The sequence below is a fragment of the Bombyx mori genome, chromosome 5 (assembly GCF_030269925.1).
Source record: "Bombyx mori chromosome 5, ASM3026992v2".
Lineage (NCBI taxonomy): Eukaryota > Metazoa > Arthropoda > Insecta > Lepidoptera > Bombycidae > Bombyx > Bombyx mori.
Window position 1 is genome coordinate 12,353,732 of NC_085111.1, and position 17,763 is coordinate 12,371,494.

Here is a 17,763-nt window from a genome sequence, read left to right on the forward strand (position 1 = left end):
GGTGACCGGTGCTTGAAGTACCTAAAAGCACCGTTAGTGGATCGGGAGGATCCGAGATGACGTGTTTTGGGCGACGTCGACTGCTTTCCATTCTGTCCGCAGGATCGGGAATGTAGTTACCGGCGGCCACGATGAGAGGGTTCTCGTGTCGTGCCGCTTTATCGAAGTGGCGCATCGACGCCGACTGAAGATACTTACTGATGGACTCTAAGTCCAGGTCGTCATGGAGGTCGACGTTCCTGACGAACCACGGGGTTCCGACGGCTATCCTGCAAAAACGGGATTGAATAATTTGGAAGGATTTTAAGTGAGTGCGGGCCGTGTGAGCGAACACTACACTTGCATAGGTCATGACGGGGCGTATGCAAGTTTTGTAGAGTGTCACTTTATTTCTAAGGGAATATGGCCCACTGAAAGGTGAACCAATTTTTTTTTTTTGTTGCCCTTGTAGGCAGACGATCATACGGCCCACCTGATGGTGAGTGGTTACCGTCGCCCATGGACTTCAGCAATGCCAGGGGCAGAGCCAAGCCGCTGCCTACCGCTTAATACTCTCCACAAGCCTCGTTTGAAGAAGGACATGTCATAGCGCTCGGGAAACACCGTGGAGGGGAGCTCATTCCATAGCCGGATACGGTACGTGGCAAAAAAGCTCTCTGGAAACGCACTGTGGATGACCGCAGTGGCTCCAGGTAGTACGGATGAACTCTACTCCGGTGGCGGGCGGTGCGATGGTAAAAACGAGATGCCGGTATCATCTCGAACAATTCCTCAGAGCACTCCCCATGGAACATACGGTACAAAAAACAGAGGAAACCGAAGTCCCTCCGCAGACCCAGAGGTTCCAAACGATCCGTGAGAATGGGATTATCGACAATCCGAACGGCCCTCCTCTGTATGGAGTCAAATGGAAGAAGCTGGTATTTGGGAGCCCAGCCCAGAGATGGGAGCAGTACTCCACGCGAGGCCGGACTTGTGTTTTATAAAGCAGAAGCCTTTGTCCAGGCGTGAAGTACCGCTTCGCTCTGTTGAGGACTCCCAGCATTTTGGACGCCAACTTGGCTTTGCCTTACAAATTACTCCGAAACTGGACATCGCTCGAAATGTCGACCCCAAGTATCCCAATACTCTCGGAAGGTTGCAGGGATACTCCTTGGAATTGCGGCGCCATGACAAAGGGGTCCTTCTTCGCAGTGAACGCGCAAACTTGTGTCGTTATCGGGTTGAATTGAACCAAGTTCAATTCACCCCATTCGGAGACTCGCCCCAGAGAGTTCTCCACTTCAGACACAAGTTTTGATCGTCTCTCTTGCACCACGCTCCGAGAGAGACTCTGATGGCCGATATATCGCGCATCCCCCGTGCTGTCATCCGCATAGCAATGCATGCCATCAATAAACAGCATGTCATTGATCTACAGGATGAAAAGCGTGGGGGAGAGCACCGAACCTTGTGGAACGCCAGCGTTAATGGTCATGGTATCAGAACAGTCACCGTCTACAACGACCGTGATGCTCCGCCCATCCAAAAAGCTAGCGATCCACTTGCAGAGACCCTCGGGGATTCCGTAAGATGGTAGCTTCGACAGAAGTGCCCTATGCCAGACCCTGTCGAAGGCCTTCGCGATATCAAGGCTCACAGCAAGAGCCTCGCCCTTGCTCTCCAAGGCTTCAGCCCACCTGTGAGTAAGGTATACAAGAAGATCGCCAGCTGAGCGACCGTGACGGAAACCGTACTGTCGGTCACTGATCAGCTGGCGATCTTCAAGATACTTCAGGAGTTGTATATTTATAATTCGCTCCATCACCTTGGAAAGCAAGGAAGTTATCGCGATAGGCCTATAGCTCGATGGGTCCGACCGGTCACCCTTCTTGGGGATAGGGTGGACGTGGGCGTTCTTCCATGAAGACGGAACCCTGTTAGTGCAATAAGAGAGGCGATACAAACGCGTTAGCGCAGGCGTCAGCTCAGGGGCGCACCTTTTCAGAACCACAGCAGGGATGCCGTCCGGCCCACTCGACTTATGGACGTCCAGGAGTCGGAGTTCCCGCCTGACTGCTCACTGTGTAAAGCAGATCTCCGGCATGGAACTGTCACACCGGGGGATGTTCGGTGGTGTGGCACCCCCGTCGTCCACAGTCGAGTTCGAGGCGAAGAGTTTGACCAGAAGGTCAGCCTTCTCTTTCGCACTATGGGCCAGACTGTCATCGGACTTGCGTAGTGGTGGGAGACTAGACCTGCAGAAGTTACCTTCTGCAGCCTTAGCGAGCGACCAGAAAGCACGGCTCCTGGCGGGATAGCTCTTCAGTCGCTCGCCAATTCTGGCAACGTGCTCCGACTTCGCCCTGGCAATAGCCCTCTTATAGGACCTAGAAGCGGCGTTAAATTTCCGCCTTTCCTCAGAGATATTAGGATCCTGGCGTCTCCTGGCATCATTCCATGCCGCGTATGCGGACCGCTTGAGGCGTGCAGCGTCCCGACTGGCATTGTTATACCAGGGTCCACTGCGACCCCCGACGGGCACCTCGGAAGAAGGAATGAACAGTTCCATCCCCCGAAGCACCACGTTTTTAAGTCGGTCCGCACAGACGTCAGGATCACCAGAGGAAAATATATGGTGAATATATGACTGAGGAAATATGATGAATGGTCACCACTACTTATGGATATCCATTATGATATAGAGATACCATCAATGTCAAAGACACAGACAAGATACTGCCTATTGTTGAAGAATCTTAAACTGAATGTGATCACTTATCATCAGGAGACTTATAAAGTGAATGAAACATAATGGTTTATTTCAAATAATACACTAAAACTATACAAATCTGTTTAATTTGTTTTAATTATGTCATTATCTTGAAGTAAAAAAGCTTCAAGTAGCGTTTTTTCAATTAAAACTCTTGAGCACCCCAACGTATCTGAAAAATAAAGATCAAAAATTATATTTTTCAACACTTTAAAAGGAACAGCAACATGTAGTTGTATTATAACTGTTCCCGAAGCTGAAAGTGGAATAAATGATAAACCTTAAATTAATTACTAAGCATACACACACTTAGTAAGTATTTTATCATATTCATAAATAAGTACAAATATAGTGAAGCCACAACGTAAGGAAAAATTGTAAGTGCCCACATGTTTTCTCATCCCACATCAATGAATGCAATAAAAACAGCAATAATATTTATTTATTGCGTGATTAATTGAAACTATGTACTACCTATTGACATTATTTTTTGCGAATGGCTTTTTTTAATTTTAATTCGTGTTTTTAACATATTCAAATATGAGAATGAGGCCACGGCTCACCTAGCGTTGAGTGGTTACTGGCGACCCATAGGTATCAACATGTGAAGACCTCCACCCACCATAAAACAGAGATTTGAATCTGAATTGTATAGTACTACTGCTGTCCCACCAATTAAGCTGAAGAGCATGACTGCTTCACGGTAAAAATAGACACCGCATGGGAGAGTATTTTATGGTTGCACGGATAAATACCACCATAGGGCATAAGGTTCCAATACATCAGGAATATTTTAATTATAACATAATTTTTTTTACTCACATCTTGATTGCGTGCTTTATGTTTCCTTTCCACTAATGAAGTCAGAGCTTCGGATCTCACTGCCAGTGAATCGATTCTCTCAACTAATTGTTGATATGGCGAAAGAGGTTGTGCACCCATCACCACGTGACCTAACTTGGAATCGATCTTCGCGTCCAGGCGCGCATTACGGATTAAGTTCACGATCCAGCATTCCGCTTCATCAGGCTGCATGTTTAAGTTCTCGGCTAACATTCTGTAAAAAAATTTAAACTTTCTCTCATCACATTGATACATTATATCAAAATAATTTTCAGCCCACAGCCGTCCACCGCCGGACATACTACCCTGTCAAGAAAGTACCAGGAAAAGATCAAAAATACACAAAATGTTAATTATTCGTCCAAATTTATTGTATCATCTTCAAAGTATGCTCTTTTAGAAACGATACACTTACGCCAACGAATAATCTAATCATAAAAATATTTGAGTTTAGGAAAAAGAAAGTGCTAGGCCATATCTGGTGGATAAGGTGGTTGCTTCAAGCATTTGTTGAGTTTTTGGTCAAAATTTCGTTCACAATGATGGCCTTGTCCGAAGGCGCAGTATTGTGATGCAAAATCCAAGAATTTTCTATCCACAAATCTTACATCTGGGTACGCATCGACTAGTGAGACACAGAAAGTTTGGCGGCTATATCTCTCAAACTTGAATGAGGATGCTCTGGTCATTATTTCCTTCACTTTTGCGATGTTAACTTCAATTGCTGACGTTCCTGGTCATTTTTTTTATGATTGAAGGATTACTGGTGGCCCGGAGGCCTTTCCAGTTTCACCAGGACAGGTGGGCGAGCAAAGGCTCAGCCAGGAGGGGTGGGATTTACTAACAGCTACCCGAGCGCCTCCGAAGGAGACCTAACAGCTCAAGAGTAGCTGCTTCGCGAATGAATCTACTACCGGATCGGAATCGCGACCCGCTGAGAAGATCCGGCTAGAAACTCAGCGAGCTGATTCATGGGTTAGGTTGCACGGCGAACTCTTTGTCGAGTTCGACGAGTACGGTTACCGAGGTCCCTAAGCCTGCTCCTAGTGTTAAAGCTGAAGGCGTCTAATGTAAAGGTTATTGGATCTGATGGATCCGTAAGGACGTGTCTAGAACGTCGACGGTGACTGGCTCCTGCGTGATCAGGATTCGGGGAGTAATCAGCGGCGGCAACGATAAGGCGATTATCATGACGGTTCCTGGTCTACCCGAGTGAGGCAAATCTTCCATCACAACTCCACCGATTTTGAACAATTTTTATCATTCTTATGCACGCGTTTTGGACAAAGTTGATTTACCATAAGCTTTCGAGAGGTAACATTTTCAGTGACTCCGAAAATGAAATTTGATTGGCGATGCAAAATTTAAGACAAACTCTTTGTTCGATGCTTTTGTTCATAATGAAATTCGCAATACTCACTGGATATAATTAAAAACAGCACTGTATAGTATATCCACTAAGTATAGTAGATTAAATTATGTAGGTAGCATATTATGCTACTCAAACTCCGCGCCAAAATCGAAAACAGTTGTGCCAATCTTATAAAAAAAAGTAGGGAGTTTGGAACTTTTTTTCCTTTTCCCTTTTCGCTGGTGGCCTAAGAGGCTATTCCAACTACGCCCGGACAGATAGGTGAGCTCGCGGGCTCAACCTACGAGAATTTGCTAACACTAGTTAGCAGTAGAGCAGTGCTTCTCAGAATCTACCACCGGATCGGAATCGCGAACCACTGAGAAGATCGGGCGAGAAACTCGGTGGATGGTGTCTATGGGTTAGTTCGCTCGTACTCTTCGTCGTAATAGACAAGTTTAACGAGCACAGTGACCGGTGCTTGAGGGTCCTAAAAGCACCGAGAGTGAATCCGGGGGATCCGACAAGACATGTTTCGGGCGACGGCGGTTTTCCGTTGCTCTGTCGCAGTCGGATAAATAATTAACGGCGGCCACGATAAGAGGGTTTCGTGGCGCGCCGCTTGTAGAAGTAGCGTTCAGTTTGAAACCAAATACAATTCCCGATACTTTTTTGACTGAATGTAGGCCTTTTCCAATTTACGTAATTACAATTCTAATTTATTTACCTCAATGAAATTGCAAATATACACCTAACTTATTAATATTGAGCTTCAGTGCTTGTAATATAAAAATAGAACCACTTTTATTTCCACGTGCACACGACACCAACTGCATCTAAATATGAATGTGTCAGTGATTATGGTCATATCTTAACCAGTGTGCGAACACTAGTTAGTGTACATAAAAACGTTAACAGAGTAAACGTTCACACTTACCCAATACTAATGACTTGATGAATACGGCAGAAAGTTTCAAAGATCATCAGTCGAGCATTTTCGACAAACTCTTCCAAACAGGCGATTAAGAAAAAGTCAGTCAAAAGTACAGCTTGGCATTGATTCAATTTTCGACGGGCCGCTTCAAAGTCAAAATTAACGTAAAGATGTTCAATGAACTCTGTGATAGGATCTCTGAAAAATAATATATATTTTTATTTCGTATTTGCGATAAACACAAACATAAAAAAGTGTCATCATATATCTTAAAAAAAAATTTAAAGCACCTATAGGTGTAAGCTTCTTGTTGAATAACTTTCACAAGGTCCTTCAAGGCATTTCTGCGAGACCTGTTTATGATTACTGCAGTAGCCAAGTAGCGGAGGATGTGGGGACACATCGTCTGGATGGCGTTCAAGTACCTGTAATACGATAATACATATTATGATACCTTTTAAAATAATATAACTGATTCGGTTGGGGTCGCGGTTAGTGACCATTATTTCAGTACCTCGGGTCCCGGTTAGATTTTCCGTCTGAGTTAAGGTCTCTTTTGCAATTGGATCGCCTTTGGTTTCATTACCACTCGGGCTTTGGAATGTAGAATATACATATAACTAAGTTAATGTAACAACATATTTTTAATTGATAATTATTCTTTTCATTGCCTATTATGTTGCCATATTAGAGACTCGAAATTTTTCATAAAATCTGAAGATAAACATTCCAAAATGTAAAACTTACAAAGGCTTATACAGGAACATTTCGATGATCAAATCACGTCCTTTGACATGATTGAAGAACACGAATAGCGACCAGTGAACCAGCCAGGTCCGTTGCTGTAGGGCTTGCATGTTGCTGGCAGTGGAACCGGCTCCACCGTTATCGATGAACTCTCGAAGTTTGGTTAGATCATCGAGCGCGCCATCCCAATTTTGTACCAAAATTTCGCTAGCCAATTTACCCCAAAGAACCGACAAATAATTCTGAAAACAATATATTCGTTGTTTACCTTGCTAATTATTATTTATGATAGATTCTCTTTGGTGTCTACAATGTTATTTTCTTTCTCAATGACATAATGTACTTAAAGGTGACATTTGAAATTAAATGCAAGTTTATATCGAAATGCCATGTACAAAGTTAATAATACGAAAACACGAAGAATCGAAAAACTGTAAAAGTTTGCAAATTTTAATAGACGATGACGAACATTCAGCAAATGTGCATTTTGGAAAATGGGCGGATGGGACAGTTGATACTAACAAGAGTACCAAATCACCATGTCTTATTGTGAAGATAGTTTCCACCTTTGAATCAGATCTACTTAATTTAGAATCTAGTGCTAAGCTGCTAGAACCCGATAAAGTGAACGAATATTTAGACACTAACACTGATTGCCGCTTGAATAATAACAATCGAATCATACATCAAAATGATAGTAATGAATTTACTGAAAAACATATCAATAACGTTCCCAAAGATTACATCAACCCCTTACAGTACAGTCTTGATAGAGTGAATGAGAATAATGCCCGAATTATGGAAAATATTAAAATATTAAATAGAACATTGGATTTGACTAAAAGTCAAGAGATTTTAGATACAATATACACGAGATCTTTGAGACATCCTTACTACCGTGGGTCAAATTATATCCATGAAGCAGGAATAAAAAAACATTTTAACTGCCAACATTTAACAACAGAATGCAAGACACAACAGCGTTGGCAAATCGTTTGGACTTGCATTCAATGTTTTCAAGTATGGCCTCGTCGAGATCAAGCAATTGAACATCCTGGTGATAGTTGTAATCCAAAAGATATTGAGGGCATTCGAGAAATTAAAACCTCGTCACTATTACAATGCGAGTTTTGCGAAAAAGTATTTACAAGTATTCCAAGACTTTTGACTCATAGCAAATTGCACTCTGTCGTAAACAATTACGAATGCACTACTTGTAGTTTAACATTTAAATCATATAAAACTAACGAGCAACATTGGCTGGTGTGCCCGTGGTTGAAAATATACAGTTTTGAATTGCCTAAATTTTTGTTGTGCAACATTTGCGACCGTAAATTCAAGAATTACGATCAACTCTACAATCACAGGTGAAATTCTCTTCGCATTTTTCTTATCTTATAGGTGCCTTCAATTCGATTTCCATTCAAGGCAGATATCATACAATGGTAATGGTCCAATGGTAAGTGCTTACTGTCGCTCGTACACCTTTGCCTACTGCTAAGGGCTCTTTTCAAAACTCATCCGACGATGAGGATATAAAATTTCAAAAAACACCACGGAAGCGAATTCTTTCTAGAAATGGATTTACAAGGCAAGCTCTTGAAACGCAGTGGTAGTGGCAGTTACATAGTGGTAGTGGTAGTAGGAGTGTACTCTACTTCAGAAATGGTACTGATGACTGACATCTGCTGCATATAAAGTATGGTATAGATCACAGGGGGAACCAACCTCTATTCGAAGAAGAGAAGTCAACAAACACTCTGAACGCTTCTCTCTCCTCTTATGAAGCCAAAGAAAAATAGTACATACGGATCAAAGTTGGGTTGTGGTAGGCTACGCGAGGTCGAACCTGTGCTTTATTTAGGCGCTTAAGTTTTTATTAAGGAGTGAATTACAGCCTTATTCTAGTAAGGAATCATAAACAAGAATGGACACTCTGTCGTTAGTTTGAGTTTGATTTACGGAGATTTACTTTTTTTTTCTTTTTTTTATTGCTTAGATGGGTGGACGAGCTCACACCCCACCTGGTGTTAAGTGGTTATGTCTAAGTTCTAAGGTCTCAGTATAGTTACAACGGCTGCCCCACCCTTCAAACCGAAACGCATTACTGCTTCACGGCAGAAATAGGTAGCGCGGTGGTACCTACTCGTGCGGATTCACAAGAGGTCCTACCACCAGAAGACTTACTACTTAAAGCTTGTAAGCATCACACACTAAGATTATGTGCATGAAATAAGATGGAACTCTGTAATTAAATTAATAAAATATTTGCAGATATAAAGCTGAACATTTCATGCTGAAAATCATTCAAGATATTAAAACCGATGAGCCAATGATAAAAGCGTCTATCAGTATTTTAGCTCATCAATGTGAGCTATGTGGTCTTTGGTATAACGCCCTTTCAGAAGTAAAAGCCCACAGAACACAAGTTCACCAACAGTTTGATGCTATAGTTTATTAATATGCAATTTCCCTAAATGCTAGTTGTTACTTGCAATAAATTGTATTTTTTTTACTTACAAATAGATGTAGTATTTAACATTCTTATTAATTAATACAAGAAATAAGAACTGAAATATATTAATTTACAACTTCATAAATCTTTAAAATTAAAAGTGTTACATTTTATCTTTTTTTCATAGATGGGTACACAATCTCATTGCCCACCTGCTCTATTGATACTGGATACTATAGATATCACAATGTTCATATTATATCTACATAATAATATATTCCTAACCTATCTAATACATGAAGTTGAATTTTTTTTTTTTTATTGCTTAGATGTGTGGACCAACTCACAGCCCACCTGGTGTTAAGTGGTTACTGGAGCCCATAGACATCTACAACGTAAATGCGCCACACACCTTGAGATATAGTTCTAAGGTCTCAGTATAGTCACAACAGCTGCCCCACCCTTCAAACCGAAACGCATTACTGCTTCACGGCAGAAATAGGCAGGGTGGTGGTACCTACCCGTGCGGACTCACAAGAGGTCCTACCACCAGTACCCAACTGTATTGTAGAATAGCTGTCCCAACCTTCAAAACTTAATAACAGGTTCATGATAGAAGTAGCCAAAACGGTGATAACTACGCATGAGGATTTCCAATACCCCCTATTATCAGTATATGCTCGTAGGCTATATCAGTACACTATAATAATATGCTGAGTACTGCTGCCCATTCTCTGGCGAATCTCGCGTGACTCTAGGGGAAAAGCTGGTGCTATACCACACACAGAGTAAGTCGCTTTTATACATTGCTGCCTATACATATTTTGACAAATTTATTTTACAAGTCTATTTAAATGTCATAACAATGGCTTCATTTCATAATACATAGGTATTTGATAATTAAATACAATATGACATATTATGTTTTTACTGTTCCTTACCTTGTCAGTTGGCGACATCACCAGTTGACAAAAGTAAAGATATGATGCTGACTCCACATAATTTCCACATTCATAGCGATATTTGGCCAAACGATACATGCTATCGATCATTTCAATTTTAAACTGGAATAGAAATTGATATTAGTCAAACCATTCTTTTATTTTTAGTTTTATTTAAGGATTTATATTTATAAATTGAATATCTTGCTGGTAGACATATTTCATATATCTACTATATACTAAATATGTTTACTAAGACCAAACAATTTTAGGCTTATTTTTTTCTTTTTTTGGTGGACGAGCTCACAGCCCTCCTGGTGTTAAGTGGTTACTGGAGCCCATAGACATCCACAACGTAAATGCGCCACCCACCTTGAGATATAAGTTCTAAGGTCTCAAGTATAGTTACAACGGCTGCCCCACCCTTCAAACCGAAACGCATTACTGCTTCACGGCAGAAATAGGCAGACAATGATTTATAAAAAATATATAACAATTCTACTACATTCTACTACTGTATTTAAAAGATATATCATTAAAATTTATTAAGTTAACCAAGGTAATATTCCACTTAAAATTTATGATCTGAAGATAAAATTCTGTAAGCTGACATCATAAGCTAAGGCAGGTAGAGGATGTATATATGTTTCCTTTAAAGTGTACATATATCTAATGTATATGATATTAATAATTAAAATTATAATTATTTATGCAGAATTTTCTCAGCTGCTTGTTGTATTAGCACAAAAAAGTCTTCTTCTGAAGAACGAAATATGAAATTTTGATACACTGCCCTATTGCAAAATTCAATATTATACTGCAGTATTCTATGACATAATTCTTGAGTAATATCAAGAAAAATCTGGCATTGGCATAACAATATTTTTGTCAAAATCCATGTCAAATTACTCTTCTAATTTACAACTATTTTTTGTCATAAATTGCTATTTGCTCAAAATAGTGCTTAGTATTTTACTTTTAAATAAGATTCCACTGAATAATGAATTTGATCTTATTGAGGGGTTGGAAAAATAAATGCCCCACACTTGCTATTATCTTGATAAATATTTATACAGAAAAGCTTTTTACTTTTAAGTTACAATCGTACAACAATTGAATGAGGTGTTCTATGCCTTTCGGTTATATTATTCGGCTTTTGTATAATGTTTTCTTTTGTTTTGATAATTTGTGATTGGGCATAAAAAAGAAAGAAAGAAATATATATTTGGGAATACCCTTCTCAGGACTGTCTCTATTAGAGTATGTAAAATTGTTAACAATTTAATTTAATTAGCATTTTAAGTTATTATTCTTTCTTCATATAGAATAAATAATACTGTTTTGCTGTACTGCATGGCAGTTTAGTAATTATCTTTTCATTTAGTTTCCGTTGTATGAAAGACTCACCTCATACTCCTTGTTTGTCGAAAGATGGTTTATAAGAGTTTTAGGATCCCTCATGGTTTCAATTGTTTTCATTACATCATCTCTTTGCATGAGTCTCAATACTGGCTCTACTGCATCTTGAAGTTCCTGCAGTTCCGAAAGAACTACACCTCTCCGCTGTATAATTTCCTAGAATCACTTTTAGGTTTAATTAAGTCATTATACTAATTGTATATGCAATTTCGGAAAGGTCACATGTCGCATATTTTGTCAAATACGTTTTTTCATATACATGTAGTTTTGAGGCTTACCTACACCCATTTTATAATAATTCCAGTAATTTTCAATTGCTAATTAACACTAAAACGTATCTCAAAAGTTAATATTTTAAATTTTACACTGCTTTAGAAAATAATCAGTTTTTTTTCATCTCCTGAACATTTTACATTTTCAGAGATGTGCCCTTTTCGAAATTGCATATTCAATTATTCTTGTCATAATTATGTATTTAAACACATATACATATACATACATAGTCAGATGTCAGCATCTCTAATAATTTGTGTTAAACATCATTCCGTAAATAAAGTTAATTTAGGACAAATAATATATTTGTTAAAGATAAATTCTTACTTCAGGAGTGTCTTCTTCAGGATAGAGCATTCTTCTGATGTCAGTAACATAATCTATCATGTTAGTTTTGCTCAAAATCTCCAACTTTGCCTGCAGGAGCTCTGACTGGTCATATGTCTGAAAGTATTTGGTTTTAAGCCTTTCAGTTGCTTTTTAGAATGAAACGGACAACACTTTGTAAAACTTGACTACATAACCTACCTCCTTTGCTGCTAAGAATTCTAGTAAAGGAAACACGAGATGCCGATCAAGATACTGTCCTATTTTAAACGTTAAATCAAATTTTGAGTAACTCATGTTGATAGTTTATTTTCATGAATTCTTATGAAAATGGAAACACATGTAGTAGGTAGAAACCAACAACCTGTAATCTACAAATAGTATGTAGTAAAAGGAAAGCACTTTAGGCTACGTCCACAGTAAATATACTGAGTACAGAGTAAGCCAAAGTCAATAGTAGACAAATATTTAAAATGTTATCTATGGCGTAGTATGATATTTTGTTTATTGAGGGACTTTTTAGCGGGAACGCGAGGAGTGAAGTTGTGTGATTTGTTTTATTTTGTCTACTTAGTGTTTCTTCAGGTTTAAATGTATAGTAACGGTGGTTTATTAACTGTTTAGTATCTGTGAAAGTGCACAAATGTGGGAAAATGAAACAAAGCCAATGAACGTAACTTCTCGGGATCCTCCAAAAAGTCCACTGAAAAAATCTCAGTAAATCACCACCATTTTACTGAGATTATATTTCATCCCATATCATATAAATTCATTTGATTTCATCCCAGTTGATTAATGTCTCAAATTAATCATCAATTCATTTTTCATAAAAATAAGAATGTAAATTAAAATAAGACATTACATAAAAGTCTTATGCCCGTATCTTTAGACGTTTCGTAAAATAGTCCTCCACTCTAAACTCATCCGATGATGCTCGAATATTCCTCCCAAACTTACTCGAGTTTGGTATTTTTAGTCGACCATTACAATATTCCTCAACTGTCCTCGAGTAAGGTAGAGAGGTGCTATTGCGTCACCACGACAACATCAGTTTGAGGAAAATTTGATCAAGCTAGCATCAAACCTATAAGAGTTCTGTAGCTTATGGTCATTGTTTAATGTCAAAGTCAAGCTACCACTGTCTGTTTGACACTAGACGCATCGAACTTGTTTGATGTTTTAGTTGAGAGACTCATAAATACGTGCGCGTGCGGTGAAATAGAAGGTTTTCGTTTTTCTAACCCATGATTAATAAATTAGATTTCGGATTTTGAATAATAGCTCCTCCAGGAACCCGGCTTTGTATTTTTATTCGCTGTTTCTTTGTTGAATTTGATTGCATCGTCTTTTTGAAGTGCTTTTCCACAACCACCGGTTTATTATTCAGGTAAGTTATGATTGTGGTGTTTTATTTATTAAATAGTTAACTTTAAGTTAACTCAAATAGTTAAATATTTTTGTCCTTTATTACTCACTGCCTAAGCAAAGTTTTTTATAGATTTTACGTGAAATTACGATGCAGTAAATTATTTGTCGTTTCAGTTTTTCTATGATGACGTCCAGGCAAGTATTTAGCGAAAGCGAGAAGACCTTGCCTACAAGAATTAATTTTAAAATATAATCTGCACAAAACTGCTACCATGACAGCTAGTCAAAACACAAAAAAACTTTTGTGGATACATTTAACAGAAGAATTCAATTCAATTGAATCAAATGCAAAGGTAGATATTTATTTATATTACTTGTATCTGATTTTTACTTGTCTATATATACCATGCTATTCTTATTTATCATTTGTTTTAGCGAAGTGAGGCCCAGCTCAAGAAGTGCTGGGATAATTTAAAAACACGGAGGAAGCACTTTTTAGCTAATGAAAAGCGTCAGAGAATGAAGACTGGTGGCGGACAGTGTGTTCCAAATGAGCCACAGCCTGGTAGCAGCAATGAGACCCTTATTTTTGCTGAGGTTCTACTGGATCAGACTGATGTGGAACTCAGGGGTGACATTGACAGTGATACCATTTACAGTTCTGAAGGTAAGTGAATCTTAAAAATTTGAGATAAGTGCTTCAATCTCACATGCTCTCTCACAAAAAACAGTAAGAACGTGGTGGCATGGAGGGTCTTTTGATTATTGTTATATATCTATATGAGTCGAACTACATGTATTACTGTGCTAAAAACTAGATAAATAATATGCGTGACAATACCTGATAAAGATTTTCACTCAAGAAACCATTTTAATAATCATAATGAATATACCACATTCTGATTAAGAACAATATTACTTTAAAATTCTTTCCTCTACTCCAACTATCACTATTATTCTACCATACATAATTAAAGATTTTATTGTTTTATTTCTAGATATTGCAATGGAGCTTGAAACATCAGTTCCAGCAGTAGCGCAACCACAACAGAATGATGAAGTTCTGAGTGTCTATCTATATTAATTAGTTAGGGTAAAGCACAAATAATGCAATTTGTAAATCTAATCTAAATATATCAATATCTTTTTATAACTTCACCTTAATTGTATTGAATCAGATGAATTGACTATCACATTTTACTCAGTCTAATTAATAATTCGACTATAGTAGCTCAATCCAATTGTGGGATTTGAAACCACCCTTAATACCTTAATTACCACTAAAGCTATCATCACTTCAAAATCATAAATATACATTATATAGATTACTAAAATGTTACAAATATAGATGTATAACAATTGCATTTTATTTAATTACAGGAGGGAATGTGCGCACCAGGGTAATTCAGGAGGAATTTAAGTTTAGAAAAGAATCTTATGAAAAGAAAGAGAGAAGAGAAGATGAACTCTTTCAATTCCAAAAAAAGGAAAGAGAGTGGATGATGAAGGCAGCAGAAGAAGTATATCTAAAAGCAAAGGCTGAGAGGGAAGCTGCAGAAGATATTAAAAAATATAATCGGGCTACAAGAGATTGTAGTGAAAAATAATTTAAATAAATAACTCATAATCACATTGACTTTATTTATTAGATAGTAAGCAAAATATGACTCTTATGTAGATAAATAAAATAAGGAGTTTCAAAAGTCTAACCTCGTACTATTTACTTTTTTAGTAAAAAATTTATCAAAATTAACAAAATCAATTTAATCATTCATCTTCAAAATAAATAATACTATCTGCATTACAATAACGGTGCTCACTGCTCGGTTCCAACTTATATACCCATATTAGCCGGACAACTGATAACTGTTAGGGTAAACATGTTCTTGAGTCGAAACTGTGAAGTGGTGGAGTGATGATCTGTGCAGGGTGGCTGGCAAGAGCTGGATGAGGGAAGCCGAGGATTGTGCTCAGTGGCGAGCAATTGGAGAGGCCTATGTCCAGCAGTGGACTGCTGTAGGTTGATGATACCCATATGAGAATTTTTAACTGAAATGCCTAGAAATAAAAGCCGATCTTATAATACTCCCTCTAGAAGAGTCCTGAGTATTAGGTACTGGGACATTTTCTAGCTCAATTTCAGGGTTCAGCTCAGGTTCATTGGTCATTAAACAAATGTTGTGTAGGGCAGCACAAGAGACTATAATATTACATGTATTTGGTGTACTGTATTGTAATTTTCTACACAAACAAGCAAAGCGTCTCTTTAATACACCATTTACACATGCTCGATTGTATCTGTGTTCTGGGTCTGTTTGAGGATTGAGTACAGGAGTGTACATAAAGCCAGTCTGCGCATAACCACTGTCTCCGACAAGAATGCCATCTAAATCGCCTTCTTCAAATCTCAATCTGCTGTTGTTAAATATGCGCGAATCATGCACAGATCCAGGCCATCGCACAACAATGTCGTATATTTCCATTTGCGGTCCACATATTATTTGGACATTGATAGAAAACCAGCCTTTTCTATTACGAAAGATTTCTCCCCTTGCTCTGGATGGATTTTTTATTGGAATGTGTGTGCAATCAATACATCCAATTACACCTGGAAACCCTGCAATTCGGTAGAATTTTCTTTTAGTTTCAACCCTTTCATTTAATGCAGGGAATTTAATAAATTGCCTGGATTTCAAAGCCAATCTCTTAGAAATGTTTGCTACCGTTTTTGATACTACGGATTGAGAAATTTTGTGCAAGTCGCCACAAACAATCTGAAAAATAACCATACCACATGAAACCAAATGAAAGTTATAAATTATAAATATTCTATTATGTAGACACAAAAGCACATTATGCACGAACCTGAAAATTTGCGTAAAATCTCAAAGCAATTAGCACTTGTAATATCGGCGTTAAAGGTAGTCCACGATCGTTTTCATTAATGTTGTTAGTCAACAAAGGCAGCAAAATATGCACAACCGAATCTTTGGTAAGCCGGTAACGTTTTCGGAATTCGTCGTCATCGTAAACTTCCAACGGGTTATCTGCATCTCTCAAATACCTTCGCGACGGATAATTATACACTCTGCTATCAAAAATATAGTTAATAAATTCTTCAAAACTGCTCTCAGAAGTCATCTTGTAATAAACGCTGTTTTGAGGAACGTTCAAGGTACGTCGCGACGTACCTTGACTTGACAGTTCGCTGACAGTTCGGATGAGTTAAGAGTGGAGGACTATTTTACGAAACGTCTAAAGATACGGGCATTAGTTACCAGGTCATACAATCCCTTAAAAAATAACTTTAGCAACGGGATACGTAGTGTTGTAACATGGTTGTAATTCCGGCCACTCACATGCGCGCAAATATTCGTACATTGTACGAATGTTTTGTTTGAAGGGCCGTCAAACATTCATTCGTAAACTTAGCGGCTGTGAAAATGGGTTCGGTACGCAATTTGCGAACCCGTTTGCGCTTCCTCCTATACTTGTTTACGAATGTCTCACGAATTTCTCCTCCTTTTTAATTCGTCAATAAAACATTGAAGAGATAAAGAGTTTTGAATTCTTTCCCAGACATCATTAATAGCCATGCTGTTTTTATGGCATTTCTTTTGATGAAGATACGCTAAACAGTAGACGTCACGATCTATGAAAATAGCGAAACGTCCGTTGCCTTCGCAATCCTGGGCGCAACTGGTCACATGAATGTGTGGGAGACTACGCAAAGGATAGCGGTTCGCGCGCTTTGATGTCTGTTAAAAAACCGACACAGCTTGGAAAACCACGAATGCAGCGAAAACTTTGCATAATCATTTGCAAATGTCGTCCTACACTTGCGGGTTTGCGTATTCGTGCGAATGTGAGTGACGGTGTAACATGCGAAGACATTTCTTCCTTATTTTAATATGGCCGTCTGGCCTTATGTCTAATAAAGACACAAAAGAAATGAAATTTAGTTTTGAAGTCATCGTGTCCTAAAGGATAAGACGTCTGGTGCAATCGTATCAAGCGATGCACAGGTCTACCAATCCCGCAGGCAGATAACATTTTTTGTAATTAAATATGTACTTGACAATTGTTCACGATTGACCTCCACGGTAAAGGAATAAATTCGTCTAATAAAAATCAAACCCACAAAATTATAATTTGAGTAATTACTGGTGGTAGGACGTCTTGTTAGTCCGCATGGGTAGATACCACCCTGCCTATTTCGGCCGTGAAGCAGTAATGTGTTTCGGTTTGAAGGGTGGGGCAACCGTTGCACTGTAAAAACGTGGTAAAAACTGAGGACTAAGAACTGATGTCTCGAGGTGGGCGATGGCATTTACCTTGTAGTTGTCTATGGGC

General features: G+C 38.6%; 4 protein-coding genes across 6 annotated transcripts; 2 read left to right on the forward strand and 2 right to left on the reverse strand.

Annotated features, from left to right (window-relative positions):
* Positions 1-2,823: 2,823 nt before the first annotated feature.
* LOC692936 (eukaryotic translation initiation factor 3 subunit 6) lies at positions 2,824-12,507 on the reverse strand. Of its 2 annotated transcripts, NM_001043939.1 has the most exon segments (9): positions 2,824-2,924; positions 3,575-3,809; positions 5,884-6,078; positions 6,171-6,305; positions 6,628-6,869; positions 10,024-10,146; positions 11,431-11,598; positions 12,043-12,159; positions 12,244-12,400. In NM_001043939.1, coding segments are annotated over 9 exon segments (1,338 nt in total). In that variant the 5' UTR covers positions 12,340-12,400; the 3' UTR covers positions 2,824-2,897.
* LOC101735935 (zinc finger protein 280B) lies at positions 6,901-9,227 on the forward strand. The gene is made up of 2 exons (XM_004930056.5): positions 6,901-7,994; positions 8,902-9,227. The coding sequence occupies exons 1-2, from the start codon at positions 6,994-6,996 to the stop codon at positions 9,086-9,088; spliced, it is 1,188 nt and encodes a 395-aa protein (XP_004930113.1). The 5' UTR covers positions 6,901-6,993; the 3' UTR covers positions 9,089-9,227.
* Positions 12,508-12,544: 37 nt separating the features above from the next.
* LOC119628513 (uncharacterized) lies at positions 12,545-15,040 on the forward strand. Of its 2 annotated transcripts, XM_038011007.2 has the most exons (5): positions 12,554-13,429; positions 13,585-13,763; positions 13,846-14,077; positions 14,409-14,503; positions 14,791-15,040. In XM_038011007.2, the coding sequence occupies exons 2-4, from the start codon at positions 13,683-13,685 to the stop codon at positions 14,492-14,494; spliced, it is 399 nt and encodes a 132-aa protein (XP_037866935.2). In that variant the 5' UTR covers positions 12,554-13,429; positions 13,585-13,682; the 3' UTR covers positions 14,495-14,503; positions 14,791-15,040. The 2 variants fall into 2 exon arrangements, with proteins under 2 accessions (XP_062524717.1, XP_037866935.2); XM_062668733.1 differs by having other exon boundaries at positions 12,545-13,763.
* LOC119628512 (putative nuclease HARBI1) lies at positions 15,038-17,629 on the reverse strand. Its single transcript, XM_038011005.2, has 2 exons — positions 16,276-17,629; positions 15,038-16,184 (listed from the first exon to the last, which is right to left on the reverse strand). The coding sequence occupies exons 1-2, from the start codon at positions 16,549-16,551 to the stop codon at positions 15,456-15,458; spliced, it is 1,005 nt and encodes a 334-aa protein (XP_037866933.1). The 5' UTR covers positions 16,552-17,629; the 3' UTR covers positions 15,038-15,455.
* Between the last annotated feature and the right edge of the window lie 134 nt (positions 17,630-17,763).

Coding starts and splice junctions, on each gene's coding strand:
- LOC101735935 (XM_004930056.5), top strand. CDS start 6,994: ATGCAAGTTTATATCGAAATGCCATGTACAAAGTTAATAATACGAAAA. Junction 7,995..8,901: donor GATCAACTCTACAATCACAG/GTGAAATTCTCT, acceptor AAATATTTGCAG/ATATAAAGCTGAACATTTCA.
- LOC692936 (XM_062668457.1), bottom strand. CDS start 12,339: ATGAGTTACTCAAAATTTGATTTAACGTTTAAAATAGGACAGTATCTT. Junction 10,147..11,430: donor CGACAAACAAGGAGTATGAG/GTGAGTCTTTCA, acceptor TTTCTATTCCAG/TTTAAAATTGAAATGATCGA. Junction 6,079..6,170: donor CAAGAAGCTTACACCTATAG/GTGCTTTAAATT, acceptor ATTATTTTTCAG/AGATCCTATCACAGAGTTCA.
- LOC119628513 (XM_062668733.1), top strand. CDS start 13,683: ATGACAGCTAGTCAAAACACAAAAAAACTTTTGTGGATACATTTAACA. Junction 13,764..13,845: donor CAATTGAATCAAATGCAAAG/GTAGATATTTAT, acceptor CATTTGTTTTAG/CGAAGTGAGGCCCAGCTCAA. Junction 14,078..14,408: donor TACCATTTACAGTTCTGAAG/GTAAGTGAATCT, acceptor TTTTATTTCTAG/ATATTGCAATGGAGCTTGAA.
- LOC119628512 (XM_038011005.2), bottom strand. CDS start 16,551: ATGACTTCTGAGAGCAGTTTTGAAGAATTTATTAACTATATTTTTGAT. Junction 16,185..16,275: donor GATTTTACGCAAATTTTCAG/GTTCGTGCATAA, acceptor GTTATTTTTCAG/ATTGTTTGTGGCGACTTGCA.